Source organism: Oenanthe melanoleuca, chromosome 2 (assembly GCF_029582105.1).
Source record: "Oenanthe melanoleuca isolate GR-GAL-2019-014 chromosome 2, OMel1.0, whole genome shotgun sequence".
NCBI lineage: Eukaryota > Metazoa > Chordata > Aves > Passeriformes > Muscicapidae > Oenanthe > Oenanthe melanoleuca.
Window position 1 is genome coordinate 50399573 of NC_079335.1, and position 22977 is coordinate 50422549.

The following is a 22977-nucleotide window of genomic DNA, read 5'->3' on the forward strand; positions in this document are numbered from 1 at the left end:
AATTACTGATATCAACTGCAAGGCTCTTTTGATCCACTGCAGATTCTGGCTGAGGGCAGAGAAATTTATATGGTCCTCTCTGGGTGAATACTGAGGTGTGTATTAGAGGCACACAGAAACTCCAGTGAGAACTGTCTGGAGCTGTTGACAAGCCTGGCTTTCTGGCATGCCCATCTCCCAGACCTTTGCAAACACACAGAGCATTCATCTGAGGATGCAGAGATGCGTATTCCAGCAAATCTGTTATAGTCTGCAGTGGATACTAAGCAAGAAATTCTTGAACAACTGGAGGTGGGAGGTCTTCAACATTTTCCATCCTAAATGTTAATGTATGTAGCAGACAGAAGGAGTATTATATAAAAACTGAAGACTTTCACATTTTTCTGGTTCTGACCTATGGCAAGGAGGCTGACATTTGCATTATTTCCATGGTATTTTTGTCATAAGGGAGAATTGAAAGCAAAGACTTATAAGATTTAAACTCGAAGCAATTTTTTCCTCTGAAAGTCTGATTTAAAGTGAAAACTTATTTTAAAGTAGAAAGGTAAAATCAAGATGTGTCAAACTACAAACATTTTTTGATTATGATTAAAACTTCCAGTTAGAGACAGGTATGTCCAAATTTTTCTGAAACATTTTTTTCTATAAGTGACACCATTATAAAATGCTAAGTTTCATTACCTTGATTGTGAGGGTGTTATTATAATTTTATGAGGCCCAAAAATATCCCAAATACTTCACAGAAAAGGCAGAAGACAAGTTCTCTGTCATAAAGAATGTACAGTTTAAAAGCAAGGCTTGCATTAACTGTTTTAAAAGATAATGAGTAATTTTCTGAATCATTGCCTTGGTATAACTGAAATTTTAGCACTGATAAACCCTCTAGTGTTTTCTTGAGACATGCAGTGAAGCATAAATATAAAGCAGAAGATTTATGCCGGGAAGACAAACTTGTTTATGGGCAGGCACTGGATGAGATTGTAATAAGGTCTTACTGAGAAGCTCCTGCATAGACTTGGGCTGTGGGCAGGTCTCCTACATCTGCATGAGTCAGGAGAACATATTGCCACCTGTGAAAAGACAGGGAATGTTTCAGACTCCTCACTTTCAGTTTTTTCCTGTAACATGGCTGCAGCATTGCTTTCCTTAAAACTGTCTTAATTTAGTGATGATGATGTAGCTCTGCAAACCAAGAAGCTTCATGCTGACCACCAGCACAGTGGTAATGTGATCTGAAAAGAAAAAAACCTGTTTTTTGTCTTTTATTCAGTTGCTTTTTACATTCTGGTAGAGGTTGTTCCAGACATTTTCTGTTCACACTTGGTGCTATGCATTGAAAGCATAATTTCAAGGCAGAATGGGTAAAGTTCCTATGATTCTTCATATTCTGACTATACAGGTGAATTATATGAAAAGGAATTCAATTAGTCCTTTGAAGCTGTGTATTTTCTTAATCCATTGGGACAATTATGGATTCACAGTCCCTCTATAAACTGACATTTGTGGCTTGAAGCAATCTTAGGTTGTGTTGTGTTCCTGTCCAGAACATCAGAAACTTCAGAATGGGATTTCCAGTTTTGGAAACAGGCATACGATTCCCATTGGTCCTTTTTCTCAGAATGAATTCTTATTCCTGGAAACTTGCATGGTGAGCTCTTTTGCTCAGTGTGAGCATGGAATAGGTGAGCCTGACTATAGCCCATTAATGTCAAAAGGAGATGTTGAAGTGAAATTGAACACAGCTAGTAAAGACTGTAATCAATAAGTAAAAGCATCTGTGCTGTTTTATTCAGCCTCATAAATAAAATATGTGGATGTATGGCATACAGGACATACAGCCATTATGTACTTTAGGGCTTTGTGGGCACATGCATGGAGATATACAAGCAATGCCAACTAGAAAAGGAAAATATGCATAAGGACTGTCCAGTTGCACCATCTCTCTCCTTAATTTTATTTCTTTGCCCACTTTAAGCAGATCTGCAAAATAGAGCATTTCCTAGAGTGACAGACTGCCAATTGGTTGAGTTTTACACCATTCCCAAATTTGCTTCCTCCTACATTCCACAGTTAGCCCTATGCCTCTTTAGGCAGTAACCCTCATATTCTGCATGGAAGTCCAAAGAGAAAGTTTCTTCCCCCCAGCTCTTCATGGGTTTCACTCTAGGGACAACAGTTTAATAAATATCATTTGTCATTCTCTGATTTCACTGATTCAGTCACTTGGGTTCCTCCACCCCTTGTCATTCCTCTGATCCTCTCCAGATCTCTATGCTTATTGTGATAAAGTCTTAAGTCAGACAAACTTTTACCCTTATTTTTTATTCTTTAATTTTTTTCCTTTTTTTGAGGTGTAGCTTTTTTATTACAATAGCATTTATATTCCCAGGTCAGTCACTCTCAGACCAAATAAAATGAGTAAGCTGGCAGTGGATGCCAGTGGGCTGTTTTAAGTCTTCCTCTCCATGTCACAATGCCATCAATTATACTTGGGCTCATCATTTAATGCAAATAAAAATAAACTAAATTATCATGTTTTTTAATGTTCCCAGAAGGAAAAACTCAGAATAGAGGCATTGAGACATGTTCTGAGTGACTGTGGAGGTTTTAGGGCTTCAGCATGTACTAGATTGTAAAACCAGAAATATTTGTCCTGTTGTTTGATGAACACATGGCCCTGGAGCAGTCACTTCTCTTAGAAGAGCAGGAAAAATCTGCTTTACCAGTTCACTCTTGAGACTCTTCCTCTTGAGAAAACTGTAGCACCATGCTCTGGTTATTCCAGCATTGCCACTGCATAAGCAGCATATTTGCAGCTTCCAGTATTGCAGCTGCTCACGCCTTCAGCTGCATTTTCAGGACTTGGAGAGACAATAAAGAGGAAAAAATGTCTGTGTAGGAGGTACAATTTTCCAGATCTGTTCAGATTTAATATTTTCTTGGAGTAATGAGGAACAGATGAATTCTAACAACATGATTTTTAAGGTCCCCTGTTAATGAAGCAGCTTTTCTTGGAGCTGTTTGTCCACAGTGCCTTTAGAGACCAGTGGACATACTCAAGGTGCTTTAGAGAAACCACCAGAGAAGCAGGAATCACTCAATCTTTGCCATCAGAAGAGAAGTTTTTTCCAGTTTGATTTCCCTCAAGAGTTTCTGTTGATTGATTAAAGAAAAATTTTACTTACTGTTAACTTTATGCACACTGTGCAAATCAGGCATGACCAGCTTCTTCGTCTTAGGACTGCACTCATTAAATAGAAATTATTAAAAGAGTGGTGGTACATTTGTACCACCTTGATTTGTGCATTCTGTTGTTATTTGGTGTTGCTGCTGATCTCTGGCAGCTGGGGAGCACCCCAAAGATGTTAGGTTAGTACTAGCTCAGGACACATTATCCCTCATATTATACCTCTTTGAGGCATCTCAAAGGCTGATAGGAAAGGCATCAGGCTGAAGAAAGAGTGGGCACATGTAAGTATGAGTTGTGTGTTCTTGCAAGACCTTCATGGCAGCAGGATATATCAGTCCTTTTTCAATAAATCTCTTCTTTCACTTCTTAAGTCTGGCAAACTTCAGTTTAAATATCAGAAAATGCTGCTGCTGACAAAGCTTCTTAGCAAAGTGTTCGTTTGGGGTGATTGCTTGCCTCACCAAAAGTACAAATATGAGTCCAAAGGCAGTTTTCTTAATTTACTACCTGGCATAAAACCACACACAAAGAAGTCCAGGGTCAGCTGAGATAAAAATTAATATCAAAAAGTGATTGGAGAGATACTATCAAGTTCTACCTGCCCATCCAAAGAAACTGCCTTCCCTGAGACTTCATTTTTGAGGTCTCAACTGGCCCATGCCTGATGATTTGAGAAAAGAGATAAAAAGAAGTGTGGATCTAAAAATAACCACTCACATGTGCTCAGATGTCACTTTAAAAATTGGTATTCTCAGGTTTTTTTACATTTTAGAATATTCTTGTTTACTAGAAGTGCCTAGGCAATGCCTAGTTGCTTAGATTTAGGATTACAGTGGCACTACTTGAAAAAAGACCAAAAAGCCCCATAAAGGAAGGTCCTGGAAGAGCCACAAAATTTCATAATTGAGGTCTGAAACTAATCTATAGCTGGTAAGGATAAGGAGGAGACTTCCTGGCTCGGAAGACTATCCCTATTAACTCACCATCAGGCTTTGGCCCATTTCTGTGGAGCAGTTGGTGGTGTCTGCAGCAGAGATGTGACACCGGAAGAGGGATGGACAACTCGATTAGTCTCTGTATCCTCTTCTTACATTTCTGTAAAATGGTCTTCACATCTAGAGCCATTCAAGGACGGTCTGCAGTCCTGAAATGTCTTTGAGAGACATAAATTGGGTAAGGCAGACCAGGGAGAGTCCATTGCAGTCTGTGTATTTATGAGAAGCTTTTGCTAACAGTGAGTCTTTTTTTTTTTTTTTTTTTTTTAATTCAGCATCTTTTTTCATTTGTGATGAAGGAATAATCCCATACGAAGAATTCAGTGTTGGTCACTCATTTCACAGGTGGCCATGGTTTTCTCTCTGAATAATGAGTATAATTAGCACCAGCAAGACTTGTCTGTTATGGGACTTGCACCTTTTCTCTCACAGGCATCGTACATTTTTATTTTTCTGTTTGCTAAGATAGCTACAGTTATCATTGCTTATTAAAATAATTCTGACAAGTACTAGCATTAAAATTAGATTACATTACTTTAAAATAATAAGATCATCAGCAGAAAAAAACTGTTTGGGGAAAAGAAAATGTCAGAATAAATAGCCAATTTTCACAAAGAAGACAGACAGATGGTTCACTCATTAGCAGTAGGCTCCTGAAATGCCCTCTCCTGCTTCTCCTTTATTCTGTAGCTGAGCACCCTACTGTTTTGTAGATCAGTGTCTGAGGAGCCAATTGCTTGTCCTTAGAAACTTTAAATTGAATCCTGTGATTGCACAGTGTTCAGGGGAGCAGGGAGTGAGCTGGTGACCTTCTGTTAGATGGATGGGGATTAATCAATCATCTCTGGGGCAGAAAACCCCTGGGAATCCAGCGAGAGCTTCGAGGCCCCAGGCCAGCATGGGACTAATGTGAGACTTTGGTCTGCAGATAAGATGGAAGAGTGTTTTGCTGTTCTTGTGATGTGGGGATTACAGACAGACAGGATTGTGCATTTCCCTACCAAATGATGTGATTGGCTAACACACTCTCGCTTTTCCAGCAGTGGCTTGGAAGAGCTGGTAGGGCATGGAAAAGTGAATTTCATTATGGACTAGACCAACAGCAGCTGGGACAGACTTTAGCCTCATTTATTGTTAGAATCATAGAATATCTTGAGCTATAAGGAATCACCAGGTTCTACTCCCAGTTCCTCACAGGATCACCTAAATCTAAATATTCTTACTAAAAGTATCATCCAGATGCTCCTTCATCTCTGACAGGCTTGGTGCCATGACCACTGCCCTGGAGAGTTTGTTCCAGGGGTCAACCACTATCACTGTGAAGAACCTTTTCATGATGCCCAACCTGAACTTCTGATGCAGCTTGACTCCATGGTTGGTTCTAGTGTTACTTCCAAGTATCAATGTGGTTTAAGTGTTTATTTTCTCTTACTGCCAAGTAGTCCTCACTGCTGTCATGCTGTTCTCCACTTACACAAATCTCTGGTTCTTCTTGCTTTTGTCACTGTTTGCCTTACAACTGATCTCTTCTTGGGGTTTTTCCTAATGGGGGTTTCCAGAATACAGACCTTTAATTTCCTGGGCTAGACCTTTGCTGTGCATGAAGAGCTGTTTTTTGTGGGGGTCCTAACCTTTGCAGCCCATCCAACTGGGAGTTGGACCCTACAAGCTGTTAGGAAGCCATTGGTAATAGCTAAAAGAAGTGACTTGAAAAAAAATGCTCCATTCAAGGCAGCCTTTATGGTCTCTCATTGAAAAGTGGAGGTCACCAAGGATGTGCAGAGTTCCCAGTGAGAGTATGCTCCTTTTCCCCTGTGGCATGCATGTTTCTCTGTTTGAGCCTCTTTTACTGGCCTCAACATACTGCTCTTTTTGAAGGTTCTTGTCTTTTTTCAGAGCTTAAACAGGAAGAACTGAGCAGTTTTGACATCAGAGCCACAGCTGAGAAGTAGACCCTCAGAGCTATAAAAAATTGTGCTTTGTGGCAAACTTCTTATCTATATTGCCACATTTTTTTTTACACTTCTCTCTTTGATTTAATGCTTCAGATTCAAGAAGACAGCAGTAATGAGTTAGACAGAGGAGCAGAACTGCACACTGACCAGAAAGGTGTAGACCTGGCACATTCCCAGTTTGACAGAATGAACTCCACCCCTGTGGCAGCAGCTGTACAAATCATGCCTGGCTTGTGGCTGGTTGCACCTTAACACCAATGCTGAATTTGGCTCATTTCCAGGATACCCATCACACTGCCACAAGATGAAATGACATACATGTTTGCAGTGTGGTGGAACATCAAATGGAATCAAATGATAACTTGTGACTGTTATTTGTGTAACTGTGGAACTGTCTAAGGTATATTTATTTTCAATAATTGCGTGCTTTTTAATTCATGGCAAATTATACAATGGTTTTATCCCAGGATAATAAGAGAGAATTTTTCTAAATGCAGCATAAGATAATTACACAACAGTTTATCTTTTAATTCCTATTGCCTGGCAAGTTTTCAAGTGACCTTAACTCTAGCTGTTATTCTAAATATGATATGCAGATATTTTCAAAACACAGACTTAAAGATTAAGCCTTGCAAAGATTTAATCCTTACAAAAACTCAGCATTCTTGTTTGCCACATCCATGTTTGCAGCTGCTGCTTTGGGAGCCTGCAAAGAAATCAAAATTGTGACCTCTCTTGCAGAATATACTGCTTGCTCTTCTCCAAAGTGAGTGTAGTCCCAGTACATTTTTCTTCCGTTTCTTCCTTTTTCTGTGTCTGCCTGACCTATGCAGTTGAACTTTGGATTCTGCTGAGCGTGCAGCCTCTTCAAGGCTCTTCAAGAAAATCCACATATTTTAGGGGTTGTGTGCACCATATATATCCAATTGTGGGAAAAGAGAAGAAAAAAATCAATATTACTTTTCTTCATTTAGCAGCTATTTACAACTGTGCACAAAACCCCAGGCACATTTGCACAAACATCCAAGCATAATGAGGTTTAAAGCTCATGATTTGAAGAAATTTGCATCAGCAGTGTGGGCTCTAGGGCCACTTTGTTGTTGGTTACCCTTTTTTGTTTGGGGTACGGTCAATGTTCAGCTAATGTGTTGTGGGGAAGGACAAAGAGGCTTCAATGGAGTTTGAAATTTCAGTCAGTCTCTCTAAGGTGAAATGCTGACAGATAGGAAATCGACAGAAAGAGTGTAAGGAAACAAAACAGTAAAAAATTGCCAGAAAAGCTGAAAATACCACCTTGTGCTAATGTGGGAGCAGTCATCTGACTGAATACTACCAAACCAGTATCCTAAGAAACACCTAAACACCATATTTTTTGACCTTCAGGTTGTTTTCATTTTCAAAAGACTGAAATAAACAATGTAAGACCTAGCCATGCTCTTAAAAACTGTAACCCCTTAGGTGACATTATTGCACTGTTATACCCAGAATATTGATTCAGAAAAGGACTGGTTGGGTTTTAGGTTCTGCTTTCATGATCAGTGTATGAGAAAAAAAGACTTTTGAATCAAAAGATTTGAACAGAAACATTCAGACTATGCTAGCCTATATGCATTTGCATTCTTTGTTAAAATCCAGCCAAAAGGAAAATACTGCTTTTGGAGATTATTCCCTCACTAAGCCCCATGTAGTTTCTTGCTGTGAAATATATCCAGAAGTGCTGTTTCGTGCTGGGAATGTGTTAATGCAACAGCAGCACTGGGGACATTGCTCCCTGTATGCAGTGTGCAGGAACACCTGCCATGGCTTCTAATTCCAATCTTCTGGTATTAGAGCCTTGTTATTAAGGAAATCAGAACCCCCTGGCATCTATGGAGAATACTGTTTCCAGAAAAAAGAAAAAAAATTAGGAAGAAGAGCAGTTGGTTCAGAGGAAATCTTGTTAAAGCTGCTTTTTAAAATATTTAGTGGAACTACAATCAGTTGGTGGCCTGAAGTATTTTCTGCAGACAGTAATTTTAAAGTTTTAAAAGTCTTGCACTCCTTGAGCTCTTACCCTGGGCTCAGCTCCTTAACTTTGGCTGGGGAGCATCCCTCCCTCGCAGGTTTATTGTGTGACTGAATGTTTCAGCCTGGGGTCTAATGAATGTGTCCAGAACTGCTTGTGAGAACTGAAGAGCCCTGAACGTGTGAGCTTGTGGAGAAGCTTGCTGTTAAATTCACACTTACTATGAAAAGCCACATAGAAGTTAGAGGTCAGAGGAAAGAAAGAAGTGCCTAAAGAGAAGAAAGGCAGGAGCAGAGGAGAGCATGTCATTCAGAGGAGCTGTGTGAAATCTGACAAGTGTGCATAAATATTGGGCCTGCCCATAATAGGGCTGTGATTCTGCAATTCCTACTGAAGTGAGGTCAGTGGGATGCCTTGCATGACTAATAATGAGCTGCTCACATCAATAGGTGCAGCACAGCTTTGGAGCATGAATAGCTATAGTGAATGCTATAGATTCACTTCCCTCTGCAGAAATTAAAATGGGCATTGAATTGAGCTGGGGGTGGATCAGGTTTTCTAGTTTTGTTTTGATTTTATTTTTCTCTCATTTGTGGGTAGAACCCTTTTTATGTCTCAGTGTTGCTGAATGGTGTTCAAAAAGATTTATTTTTAAGGACAAACCCTGCTAAACACTTGGAAGGAATGTGCAGACTACTCTTTTTCATCTTGCAGTGTCTGCAAGGCACTGCTGCAATCATAGCAACAAGTGATAGAGTGTACATAATGCTGTAGAGAGCCCAGTGGCAGAAAGTGAGGTTAAAAACCAGAAGTACTTTTTTAAAGCACCAGTCAGAATTAATCACTTGCTATTCCTAAAGTGTAAGTAGTTTTATTATTATCTGAAAAGTGGGGAGGAAATTTCAGATAAGTATATGCCTTCTAATAAAACTGATAATTTGTTCCTCTTAGAATTTAAGGCTGCAAAAAGCTTTCATTCTGTTTCTTTCATTTCTATTCTATTTTCTTATAAGGCTAGACTGTTTTGCTAAAACCTGACATTTTTATGTTGACAGGGAAATGAATAGGCAAAATCTGAAGAGTATTCATCCAAATGAATTTCAGTTCCAAGTCATTAACAATAATTATCTCAATTAGAGTTTTATTTTGCGTAATTCTTGATCTACGTTTACTTGAAGTTCTTTGTCTTCTTCTGGGGCACAAACTGCTTTCTCCAGTTTTCCTATGTAAATGAAAACATGTTATAAATTCATACTCTAGTTATATGCAAAATAAGGAGAAAATGGCAAAGCCAGGTTAGGAAATTGGGTGTCATTCAGGGCACTTGGCTTGGCCAGGAAGAGCTTTTCCTGCATTGACAGGTGAGTAGCATGGGGACATATTTGTGTATGGGAGAGGGAAAGTGCTCTGTGCCTGTCTGAGATCCTTCTGGGTTTTTTAATTTAACTTCATGTCCCTTTAGTGAATTTGAAAATACCAACTGTTGAACAGTCAATATTTTTCCATGGTGTTTTTGTGTATGCTGCAAACTTTTGCCTGACTTATTTGCTACCTTCTTCTATGATTTTTTTCCTTTTTCTGTTTTTGGGTTCTTTTTCAAATAGCTGCTGTGTGAGTCCAATGTCCCCTGAAGGATAAGAGTAGTCTACCTCCTGCTTTGCATTTAGAGGCAAAACACTGCCAAAGATGGGGGAGATTCAGTATCTGGAGACAGATACCTGGGCTTTGCCACACTTTAGAGATTTACAGGGAGAAAAAGTGGGTGCCTCTCCATTTCTGTTCATCTTGGAGCTTCTTTCAGGAACCTGGCAAGGTAGGACAGCCAGGGAAGGAAAAGTAAGTGTTGGAAGTGATGCCTTGGTTGAGACCAGCTGCTAACTGCCTGTGGTTTTATTTTCTCTGCCCTCCCAATATTTTAGGTGTCAAGACTGGCAGGATCTTAGAAAAGAACTTACAAAAGGATCCATGGACTTCAGGTTTCTCAAACAAGAAAAAATCACCACACTGATACCTCTAAGAACAGACTAGAAATGAACATTTTATCAAAATCCTCCATAAAACCTACAATCATGTAAAATTTGCACTGTTAATGAGCAGGCACATGGGAAGATCAATCCCACAAGCAGTTTTATTGCCCTTTGAGATAGGCTGGGCCCTCAGCTAAGAAAAAGCTTACCTGTGAGGTGATGCTTTTTCCAGGTAGCCAAGGAGACAGAAAGAAAGAGCCAGCAATAAATTAAGTGGCAGAGAGAAACCATTTTCATGTTTTAATTAGAAAAATGAAAAATGACGAATTTCCTCATTGTAATAGTTTCTGTCATCTGAGAAATAATGATCTAAAAAATTGTGGGTCTCTGCCAGTCCTTCTTCACTCCAATCATTATTCACTCTAATGCATACATATTATTCATAGTCATTAATCTTCTGCACCCAGGCTGGTATAAAGCCTATTCTGCTGTTAGTTGCCATGTTTCAGTTCAAAAGCTCTTCCACTGATCTAGCCCAGGCATTTCCATATTGTTATTCCTGGGAGAGTAGAAGCTTTTTGTGAATTCTTGCATTGACCAGTGGTAGAGAAAGAATATTTAGCTCATGGTTTGAAGTTTTCCTTTTTCTTTTCCCTTTTTGCTTTTCTTTGCCAGTCAGAGAAAAGAGGTGAAGATTTCTCAGGTCCCTTATCAAATCTGGGCTTGCTTTTTCTTCAGGCTTTGTAGAATGATCCTAGATTTGCCTGCCAGACCTTGGTAGGGCTTCAAGATGTGACCTGATCACCTCCTTTCATCAGGCATTCCTGCTGCCTTGCTTTTAATCACAGCAGAACAACAGTAATGGTGGATTAGTTGTTCCTAATTAGATACCTCTCTGTAGCAGCCCCTGAATGATGCCTGGTCTCCTACAAACTCCTGTTTCAGAGGACACAATGAGAGCCTTACACTGCCTGAAGCCTTAGTCCAAGCCTCACTGAAGTTAATGAAAATGTAAGACTTTTATGTTTTTTTTTTAAAGTCAGGCATTAAAATGTGGAGGTGGGTATGATTTCGGCACAGAATTAAATTCCACTCTGGTATCTGGTATTTAGGCATTTGTATATGGTAAAATCCCTGTACTTCATATGCTGATTTATAGTAAGAAAATCAAATACAAGAAGTATAATAAAAGGGTATTTCCCCTGATTATCTTCCCAGCCTGCAGTCCCCAGCAGGAGCTTCTTTGCTCTACCTGAATGCTTTGCAAAGCTTTCCACATATGAAGCAGATCTTAGGAGCAGGCAAATCAAATACAAAGCACGTCAGGATATTCCTGCTCTGATGTACTTCAGCAGGAGAAGTGCACAGAGATTAGAAGATCTTTGGAGTTACTGTCTAAAAACGACTTTTCAGAATCTGATTTGCAAATCATCTTAAGAAACCTTCTTTACTAGCAGCAACAACAGCAAGTTCTGCAAAGGGGCCCATAAGCTCTTCCCACATATTTTGATGTGTGGTTACAACCAAGGACACACTGACTGGCATCATTTTTCAGGCACTGGGGAAGTCAATGGTGTTGCTCATCTTTTTCATATTTTATTCCATTGGGGTTGGATCTCTTAGCCATCAGTCTTCATTTGTTATCATAATCATTTAGTGATAAAAGTACCTTGTGCAGTGTGACTAGGGCTGCAGATTCATTCCCTGGAAAGAAGAGGAAGGGTACAGGTTTCCCAAGCTGCCTAACAGTGCAGACATGGTCCCTTCCTGCTCACTGCCTTCTCTTGGGGCTGGTCATGGCTGTGGTGACCTTGCACTGCTCTGGTGGATCCTTCATTCCTGGAGGGTAGAAGCTTCTTATCCTGAAGCAGCTCCTGAAACCAGCCCTGGCTGTGTGGCTGCAGCTAACCCCACACAACAGCATGCAAATGTGGTATGATTATTGTTTTGTTTGGTTGGGGTTTTTTTATAAAGTGCATCCATGCTACTGTTTTAAGCTTCTTGTGCTTGTTTTGATATTAGCAAGAAAGGCAGAGACGAAAACAGTGGGATAAATTCTCAGATAAGTCTGCAAACTAATTATTTTCCTGATTTAAGGGAATAAAATGGTCATCCTCCTTTTCCTTCTGTTCTGCACTGAAAAATAAAACAGATAAAACATTGTCATTTGTAACAAATCTGTATCAAAACAAAGTACAGAACTTAGCCTGAAATAGGATGCATTAAGAGAGGGATGGATACAGCAAAGTTGAAGCTGTGAATTTCTCCTTTGGGCAGGTGCTGAGCACCACTGTCTCCTCAGAAACCAACTCTTTGAAGCACTGGGGCAGTGCAATGGGGGGCTGGGGGCAGCCAGCTCCCCTGCCAAGACATGGAAAAGCTCTCTGTCCTTCCCAGGAGCTACAGAGCAAACCAAGAAGCATTATCCCAACCCCTGCTTTCACCCAGCTCTCAAGGAACCACTCTCAGAGGTCTGAGACCTTTGAGATCCTCTCCAGGGTCTCACTTCCCTATGTAACACCCAGTAATGCACAATTTGTCTGTAATTTTGAGCTCCTGTCCACAGAGTCAGAGAATCCTTCTGTGCCCAGAGGCAGAGACCCTGAATCCCAGCAAGGACCTGTGGCAGCTCATTTTAGCCTTCAAAGCAGCAGTAGCACGAGAGAGTGCAGTGCCTGCACACTTACAGAGCCACCCCAGCTCCCCACAGGCAATCAGAAGAGATTCCCAGGCACAGCCCAGCCCCAGGAGCAGGCAAAATAGTCAAGGGTAACCCAAATACCTGCACAGGTTGAAGACTCCTCAGAATCATGCTTCACAACAGATTATTTTGCTGTTAGCATTTGTGGAATATTTATAAGTTTTCTGTGCCCTTTTAATTTTAATGTTTGAAGCACTGTGTTCCCACTTGGGCATGTCATACTCCTTTCTAAGCATATTTTTATGAAGCTGTATCAATCATGCAGAGTTTTTCATTTGGTATTTTCAGGGTTGCTGCTGACACATCTTTGTAGACTGGTTTTACTAAGGAAATGCAGATTTTGCAATTATACGCTCTCCCAACATTTTCTTCCCCTCTATTTCCAGCTACAGTTTGGCACATAGGTAACCCTTTTCTCCCATGAGGGCAATTCTTCCTTCACAGAATATGCTGGGAGAGTGGGTGGACATTGCACTGGCATACCTGGAGGAGCTCTGTCCCCTTCTTGTCACTCGTGCCTGCCCTGGTTTCACTGTTTCTTAATTACAAGTGCTATACTCTGGCTTGAATTTCATTCCTGTAGTTGGTGGCCTTGCTCATTGTAGCAGAACTAGCTTTATTTGGGCTTGAACTGTGGCTTCTGTGGCTCACTGAGTATGGATGTCTTGGGGGTGACCTATTACCTGGCAGTAAATTGCTGTATGCATTGAATGATGTATAGGAAAATACATTACAGGTAGCAGTTATCCAAAGTTCAAAAATGTCACCAGCTATTCAAGTGTGAATTTGCTGTCTTTTTGCTCTACTTTTATAACCCCATTTTCAGAGTGCAATGTCCTTAGAATTGTGAAATAATAGATGGGCAGCCGAGGATTAAAAAGACTGTCTGGGACATGTTTGCTGGGGATCATTGAAGTTGGCCTTTAATCTCTCTGCCTCTTTAGAATTTCATTTAATTCTTTATAGAAACAGCAAGTTGCTGTAATCCAGGGGAGATTGAAGATTCTTGCACTCATAGTTTTCTGCTCAAGAAAAAATTTCCTTTCCATCCTCAATGTAAAGAACAATCCTGTGGCTGTTGATTTATTAGTGTGGACAGCACAGATGTTGTGCAGTTGTGAATATTTTTCTCTGCAAAAAGACTTCCAAAAATCTTCTTTTTTCTAGATTCTATGAAATCTGCTCTTGAGGCCCATACCTTGAACACTACAGAATTACAGAGCTATGTGTTTTCTCCCTCTCCTAGTTTTGTAAATGGTTTCACTAATCTCCTGACCTGGTATGGGCTTGCAGCTTTGCTGAGCTCCTGTCCTCTCTTTTATCAGCACTGTCCAAATATGTCTAACTCTGCTTTGTCCCATCACTGTCAAACTCTCCAGTTTGTCCCTCCAGTCCTCTGAAGCCTGTCCTGATGATGGGACTGCCAGCTACGTAGTATTGCTTGCTAAAAGGTCTTGGTGGAAAGAATTAGCAGACTCTACCTCTGCAATTGCACAGCATTATTCCATGTGTATGTACTGCTTACTTACTCTTCTTCTGGAAAAAAAAATCCAACCAAACAGCATTTATGCTTCTAATAGGTTGGCTGTGCTACAGGGTGTGCAGTGACCAGCAATAAATGCTCTCATACTGTCCTCCTTTGGAAATGCAAACTCCCAATCCCATCTCTGAGCACTACCTGGCCTGCAGTCCCAGTCAGTAAAGCATTCTGGGGAAGCATTTTTTCGTGGAGAGCAGGCAGGAAGGGCAATCCACCTCTGTTTTCAGGCAGCTTACATTTAGCACTGGGGGATGCAGATGATGCCAAGCAATGTGAGGTGGATGTGGATGGCAGGGCAGGTATGCCAGGGTGGCTTCTTCTAGCAGCTCAGGCTACTGCAGTAAGAGTCACCACAAGAGAAAACAAGAAGGCTTTAAAAAGTTTGTGCAAGTTGTTTCATCTTCTCAGTGAGTTTTGCATCCCCTGTTTGGTCCAGAGGGGTGGAGAAGGGAGCCCAAAGTGGCAGTGCTGGCCAAGGGGCTGGCTGGGTGCCTGCCCCACAGTGAGAGATTGTGTTTTCCTCTGGGCTACAAGCACCAGGCGTGTGTCTTTCTGTAGGGTTTCATGGCTGATGATGAGCCCCATTCCCGCTGCCAAGTGCTTTCAGGACAGGTCTGTTTCTGTGTACACAGTGCCCATTTTTCACGGGCTGTCTGCTAGGGGATTACACTAACGAGGTAATTAGAGTGCTCGGGCAGTGTCAGCGCAGTGCATACCGCTCCGATTAAGCCTGACTCTTCCACAAGTTCTTTCCCAAAGGGGTGCAGGCTGACATGGCTCCCTTTTGCAGGCTGGTGCTCTGTCACTGCAGCTCAGCTGAGTGGAGGAATTTGGGGTGCTGCTCCTGCCTCCTGTGCCAGTGGGGAGGAGGAGGTGGGTGGTCCTTGGGATGGTTACCATTGGCATTGGAGCCGTAATGTGATGGGAGATGGGGCAGCAGCTCACTGCTGTGGCTGGCATGGATGCTGCTCCTGCCTGGCAGGACTGGGAGGGATGTGGTGGCAGTGGTTTCCTCCTCAGACTCAGCTGATGCCAGGGGAGAGGGTTAGCACATGTGCCTGTGGTGTGGGGTTAAGGAACGGGCACAGTGTGCAGAGCTCACATCCAATAGCTGAGCAAATGGAAGGGTGAGCAGGCTCAGAGGGATGTGTTTGCTCCTGACACATCAGTGTCACTCTACTGGCATAGCAGGAGGGGAAAAGCAGCACTGTCTGCAATCATCTGCCTGGCTTCTTTCTGGTTTCCTTCACCTGAAATAGGACCCCCCATAAGAAAAAAAGTCTGGTCTCAGAATATTGTAATTTTCCTCATGTATTGTGATGAATGTAATGTAATTAGGATATTTCATATCTAAAATGCGACAGGGACTTAAAAATATATCTTAATAAATTTAACGAGTTATTAGGAAATGTTTGGGCAGAAGAACTGTGTAAGACAGTAACATTAGTGGTTAAGATCTCAGCTGTCTATTGCAGGATTTATTTTATTATATTGATAAAAAATTATTATATCACTGGGCTATATCCTTTGCCAATTATTTCTGTAATTACTTAGTAATTATTTTATTAATAATTATATTGGTTTCTGTTCCCCATATTAACCTCCAAATATTAAGTGAAATGGTGTGTTGTGAGCTGAACACAGAGGCAGCCCAGCTGTCCCCCATCCTCCCAAGAGCTGCTGTCTAACCTTCCAGGGCTTCAGACAGCAGGTGCAACCCTGCTGCTTCCCTCCCCAGCATGCTCCCAGACCTGTCACACCACATTATTTGTAAACACCAGGGCTGCTAATATCACAGCCTGCATGTGAAGGGCACCAGGAAGCCACATGAGACAGACAGTGTGGTGTGTTCACAGTGAGAGGCAAAAGAAAGAGGCTCCTATTCATAAGCTTAGCACAATAGAGTAATGCAGCGTTAGGGAAATTTAAGCTGGTGCTGAAAGCTAGTGTGCTTCGCTGTTCTTTTACTCAAGGGATGCCTTTTATCCTGAACTGTAATGCTTATGATATTTCAGACATAGCTTGCTTTGCTAGGTCATGTGAATGATGGATATCACCAGTATTTAGAGGTTTCTGGTAAATGAAACGCACATGGGAATCAATGGAGATACCAATCACTTGCGTCAAGCCCAGCTTTATCAGGGCTTGGTGAGATATCTTTTTCAAGGGCCTACAGCAATTGAAGAGCAATTAGAATTTCATTGTACTTTCCAGTTCCATTAACCATCCTGTAGATATGTACAAGAGTTCACAATGAAAAAGCTGCACTTTCACTGTGCAGCTGTTGAAATACAGAAGAATGGGATGGCAGCAAAGCAAATCTTCAGTCTAATACTTGGGACTTAGAGATACTTCAGGCCTCGAGAAAGAATGGAAAGTCACCCTGTCCTACCTTAAATAAGGGATATTACTACAGAAATGGGAAATGCTTGTTTCTTAAGTGGACAGGTAACAGTAAAGGACAGTGTGATAGCTGAAATCTGCCACTTCTAAAGAAACAGATCCTGGTCATTGTCCAGGTTGTGTTTTTGACTTCTTAGAAGAATTTATTCATCATTGATTTAAGAGTAGCAGACCTCTGCACAAAGGGTTTTTTTCCTTTATCTGCAAGACTGAACAAATAGCGATAGCTCTAAAACAGTGAGATGAAGGAGAATCATGCACATCCTCAGTGACAGGGTCTGGCAAGTCCAAAACTGCAAAAAGTTAAGGCAAACAGCCTACAGTAGCCAACAGAGCTTTATTTGTGTGGTTGGGGTTTGCTAGAGAAGGAACATGGAGATCCCATCCTTCTTCATCTCCTGACAGAATTTTCTTATGCAGTCCTGCACGGTGCCTGGAAAATGCTCACAGTGCAGCGTTCCTGATTAGTGGTGCAGTTAATGAACACTGGTTTGCATCTCTTGGGGATAAATCCACCCTCTGACCATCTGTCAACAAGAGGATCTGGTTTTCTTCTGATTCACATAGATGCCAAGCAGAATTACCTTCATTTAAACCACTGGTGTTTCTTGGACAGTAAGTGCTATGAAAAGGTTGGTCCATTGGCAAGATCTCTTGGTGAGTCACATTCTGTGGGGCAGAAATTATAACTCTCTGGATGATTTGTTCATTCTTGAACAGGAGAGGCCCCAACAGCTAGCAAGAATTTACCTCTTGTTATGAACTGCCACTGTGCAGCTCTGAAGCTGTTTGCCTTGCAATTACTGGTAATCTGCAAGTGGTCTGCTTCACCTACTGCTGGATTTGGAGCAAGTGGATTCGGTCACTTGTGCATAATTTTTTTAAATACTGTCAGGTCTCACAGGCAGTATCTCCTAATGAATGCAAATGAAAATTGTGATTATCCATTTCAAAGCAATTGGTAGCAGGCCATCATTGGCACAGAACGTTATTTATACAGCTCATAAGTGCCAGCGATGCTGGTGTGTAATTCCTCACACATCACAGTAATAGAAACTGCCTTCAGGGCTGGACTTTCCTATCCAGCCTCTCTGTTTTTGAGTTGCAGACACTGTCACTTCAGTGCCTGACTACTGGATTTTGCAGGTTCAGTTTGATGCACATATGATAGCAAGCCCACGCTTGCCTGCAGATGCCAGAGTGCCACCCAAATTACGTGCTCCTCTCAGCAGCAGTGAATAAAGTGACAGGATGGCAGCTCTTAGGGACTCTTGCTTCTCTCCATATTTTCCATATCCTTCTCTACCAACTCCTGTTCGCAGCTCTATTCTCATCCTACTCTGCACTTGCTTCAGTATGAGAACTTGGAATCTATCATGTGCTTACATGTGCGATTCCTCCTAATATAAACTTTAATTCCATATTTTGCTCAACCTCCAATTCCAGTGCATTGACTCCTGCTTGCTGTCCCTCATGTGGGTTTCACAGCTCACTTCCACTGCTCAGTTTGCAGGACTCTTCTTTGACCTGTTAAAAATGGAATACACCAGAAGATGCAAATTATCTCCTCCCATTTCTGCTAGGCTCCTAGGGAAAGTAAAAATAATTGTGTCTCTTCCTGCTGTTAATACTGTAATCCCTACATCCCATAATCTTTTGGGAAGTTTAACTTTTAAAACACTGGGACTCCATACGTTTGGTCTCCTTGGTAGCCAAGATGTCCATCAACAAATAGCAGTGAAACTGTAGAGCTAGGAAATGTCTGCACAAGTAAACACTTTCTTAAGAGACTCTGTTAACCAAAGGACTAATAAAATCTTATTTAACCATTATTTGAAAGACTTTTTGGTAGACAGCCAACCCTGCCTGGTCTCTTGAGTATAGAAAGTAGTATAGAAATGTTCCTTCTAGCATTAATTCATATCAGCTTCTGATGCCAATCTCCTATACATCAAAGAGAAATGCTCATTTATTGGACCATTTTGCATTTTAAATAATTTAAGCTTGTGGCACATTCCCCTACTCTTAGCAACAGCAGCCTATGCCCTTAGTCCAGCTAAAACAGCAGCTGTATTGGCTGGTGTTTCATACACATGTACAGGTCCCATAGTGCTGAAATGGAGATGTTTTCCTTGTTTTCATATAGGGCTTAGGGGGTTATGGCCAGGCAGTCCCTTGTTGCCATGCTTGTGTTCAAGCCCTCCACTGATAGATGTGAGGGAAGTTTCTCCCTGTAATCCACTGGCGGTCCCCAAAGGTAAATGTTCCCATCTTTTTCTTACACTGAGGACAGACTCAGCCTAAGGTTCAGTCTCAGCCTTATGGAAATACAAAGCTGTCTCCCACCTGAGCACTGATTACAAATTCTTAAGCAAATCCAAATGGGACAGTGTGAAAATGCTTGAAATGGGGCCTCATCTAGGGCAATGTTACAAACCTGTTAGTCCGGATCTGTGAAATTCATTGTTTCAGTGAGGAGTGGAGCTTACAGTTTCCAAAGCCAGATTGCTACCTACCTGCTTCTCAGTCTGTGATCCATGTCATCTACCTAAATTTAAATTCCTTTCTCCTTGTTTTCCAAGTATTATCCCCTACTACACAGCAAAATCTTTATTATTATATCTTGCACACCATAATCCATGTGTTTATATCCCCTAGCTTCTCAAGCTTGTTGTGTCTAAGTGTAACCTTTTGCCTACAGGTAAGGAAGGCAAGAGATTTTTAGCATTTGGCACAAGGCTTTTCATTTCTACCATGATGAGTAGCTGTTTCCTGCAACTGGGCATTGAGACCTCTACAGAAATTGATATCCTCATCCCTGACTCTAAGGGCTTACAAATTAAATGTAGTATTCAGACAGCCTCCTTTCACTCAAGTTGTTTTTGCTTGAAGCCACATGGAAAATAGGTGAATGTGAGGACCAGGTCTATGCCCTATCTATCTTCAACCAGAATAACCCCTCTTGCATGCCAGGGGGTGATGCTGCTGACTAGTGATTGCTTTCAGTTACATATCTGCTTCCAGAATAACACCACATTAAAAAAGAAACAAAAAAAGAGAGAGAGAGAAAGCAATAACTGTTTATCCTGCCTAAGCTTGTGTAACAGGTCTTCATATGGTGATTTTAGTGTTTAAAGCCGTTTTTCATTGAACTGTTTCAGTATCCAGAAAAAGACATTTCCCTTACTCAGCTTCATTAGTTATAGGAAATCACTGGATTAAAGTAGAGAGCAGATTAGCAAAAATAAACTGTAGTATGTCTTGGGCATATGGTGCTGCGTATGAATGGGTTTTAACTACTTATCTGTGTATAACAAAGAGTAGAAGGAGAGATTTGTCTTAGTGTGCAATAATTATAATGAGCAGTAGCTGCATAGCTGAGCAGGCAGAAACCACAAAGCCAGGGAAAGCTTTTGGTTCAGATTTGGATGTGGTGTGTGTGCTGGTCCCCAAGCTCACATCATGTTTTCTGCCAGCTCGTGGTTGGGCACGAGACTGGGCTTTGCTAAGTGACAGGATGCCTCTCCCTCCTTTCCCCTCCTGTTTGCTGGGCTCGTGTTGCAGTGCTGGGTTAGTGTGGGTTACAGAGTCTGGGATCTGGCCCATCTGACGTGGGAGCAGGCGCTGGTCCAGGGACACGGCTCCATCACATGGACCAGAGGAGGAGGGCAGCCCATGGCAGCCCAGGCTTTACCTCAGCTGGAAACTGTCCTCCACAGAGCAGATATAAACAGAAGTAATAAATAAAAGAGGCCAGAATATCAGGATGATCTGGAGTATCAGCCTTCAGGCTCTGGGCACAGACAGAATGACATGGCCTGCTTTGAATTCAAATTCTGCACTTTCCAGCTTTCTGCTTTTTTTTATCTGATACCTTTTGATCCCCTCTGATACCTCAATCTAAAAAATGTGAAATTTATGCCTTTTCTAAATAGGCCCAGCTCCCACTGGTTTGGAAAGCAGTCCTGACACACAAGTAATCATTGGTAACATCCTGATGGTGCTCTACCTTTCATTTGTCAGGAAAACTCTGATTTCCCACTTGGGAAATGAGAGGTTTCTCAGTGAAACGGTGATGATGATATCATTTCCCTGTCTTAAAAATATTTGCTCATAAAGGGATATAAAGATTTGCAAAACCAATCAAATCTGGCTTATAAAGCAAATTTAAAAATACCTGGAGATTTATCTGGTCTTTATCTGGGCTACTTAGTATGTTTGCTAGCATGGATTAACAAATAATATTATGCCACATAGCTTAAATGTACATGTCCTTGCCTATTTTTGGGGGGGTTGCTTTCCTCTGAAGTTTCCACAATGTGTTTCACATCGACTGTGAGTAAGATTCTTGGATTTATGCCCTGGATTAATCAAACATGAATCATTGCCCCATGCAAAAAGAAAGTTTAGCCAAAAATTGTGGTGGTCCAAGAAGAGAAGGGGGGATGTTCTGCCCCTCTGTGAAGATTTAACTAATTTTATTCCTTTTTTTGGTGGGAAAATTTAGGTGCTAAAAATTCACTAAGAAGGAACCCGATCATCTTGTTCTTTTAAGGATTATTATGAAAAATAAAATCCAGCTTTTCAGGAGAATATTCTTTCTTTCTTTCTCTCTCCTAAATTAATTGTATAGTGGTAAAACTTGCCAAACTTGCAGGCTTTGTATTTAGCTTATCAATAACACAGTGTTGCTTCTTTTGCAGAGTTCCCTGAAGAGAAGAGGCAGCAGAGAAATCCACAAAGAAAAAAAGACATTTACCCAGGTATGGTTTCCATGAACATGCAACTTTGAGCAAAATCACATTATACAACTCAAAATTTATTTTTATGTGTTTTGACAGTGCCATCAGGTATATTAACTGGAGTGCAATTAGACCTTAATCTGCTGAGACCTCCCAGAGATAATGTAGAAGCAATTTAGGACAAAAGTGCAGTCTCTAAACTGTGCAGCTTCTTGGGCACATTGTGCTTGTATCCATTGATTCAGGCTGCAGGTTTTCTACAAGAAGAGCAAATCACCTTGCCTCCCAAATTGGATCACAGCTTAGGGACTAACTAAATTTATACACTGTGCCAAAGATTCTGTGCTAATGAGTGTCTGGGCAGGGATGCAGTTCACAGACTCAGCAACACCTTGTGAGCTCTGGTGCAGCAGCCCAGGGTTTGATGTCCCTGGTGCTGCAGGAACTTGTGCTCCCCAAATCTGAGGTTCCACACAGAGCCTAAGCTGCCCACTCAGTTTGTCTTTGGACACAGGTTTTATTGGAATCTCGCTGGGCAGTCCTTCTCAGGAAAGCAGTCTGCCTGGTTTCCTCTGCTTTTTGTGCTGACTGTAGGAGTTAAAGCTTTCCCCAGCACCCTCACAGTTGCTGTTTATAGCCAGAGAGATGGGGATAGTATTTCACCTCACCGGGAAAGGAGCCAGGAGAGCCATTGTGCCTTCATTAGAGAAGGGATGCACTTCCCCTGCTGCCCCTTGGCAGGCTCAGAGTACACAGCCCAGACCTATGGGTTGTCTAGTCTTAAAACCCATTGATTTGTAATAGAAACCAGAATAAATCACAACAATATGCTGAACTTGAGGGGGTTAGGGCAGGCAGCTGAGTGGCCACACTGGGGGACTGGCCAGTTGCCAGGGCACTTCAGCATGCTTTCCCAGGACACAGCAGACTGAGTGTCCTCGCCAAGATGACACAAACATGGCTTAATCATACCTTAAAATGGGGCACTTGCTACAGAGAATTATTTAATCTGTCAGTCAGGTCAGGTTTTTCTGCAAGTATGTAAAATATATGGATGAAATATATGCACGTGCCCACACACATACAAATTACAGATGAAGCTACCTGAAGGCACGATTGTGTCCACAGGGGTTTCTGGGCAGAACTGTCCTTCCTTTCCCCATTCCTGGAAATACAGAGCTGTGCAAAGAGAATGGATTCTTGTGCTGCTTCCTCCACCCAAATCCAGGCATTAAGGGCAGCTACAGTTTGCTTTGAAAAGCTTTAAAAAGGATTTCACAAAAATTAACTGGGTAACCAAGTGTGAGCTCAGCACCACTCACAGCAAAGGGAAGTGATCCCAGAAGACACACATGGGGAAAAACTTTTACCCTCTACACACACATCATAACTCTTGCAAGCAAAGGACTTGGGGTTGGAAATTAAAACCATCATCAGCATCAGGAGTGCATCAGCACTGTGCAAGGCGGCCATTCAGTT

At 41.6% G+C, this 22977-nt stretch overlaps 1 protein-coding gene across 7 annotated transcripts in view; it reads left to right on the forward strand.

Annotated features, from left to right (window-relative positions):
• MTCL1 (microtubule crosslinking factor 1) overlaps window positions 1-22977 on the forward strand; it is a 102453-nt gene that overhangs the window by 32508 nt on the left and 46968 nt on the right. For all 7 annotated transcript variants that reach the window (XM_056483655.1, XM_056483660.1, XM_056483661.1 and 4 more), the window contains exon 4: window positions 21460-21519. In XM_056483655.1, the coding sequence (XP_056339630.1) occupies window positions 21460-21519 (60 nt within the window). The remainder of the gene's footprint in view (window positions 1-21459; window positions 21520-22977) is intronic.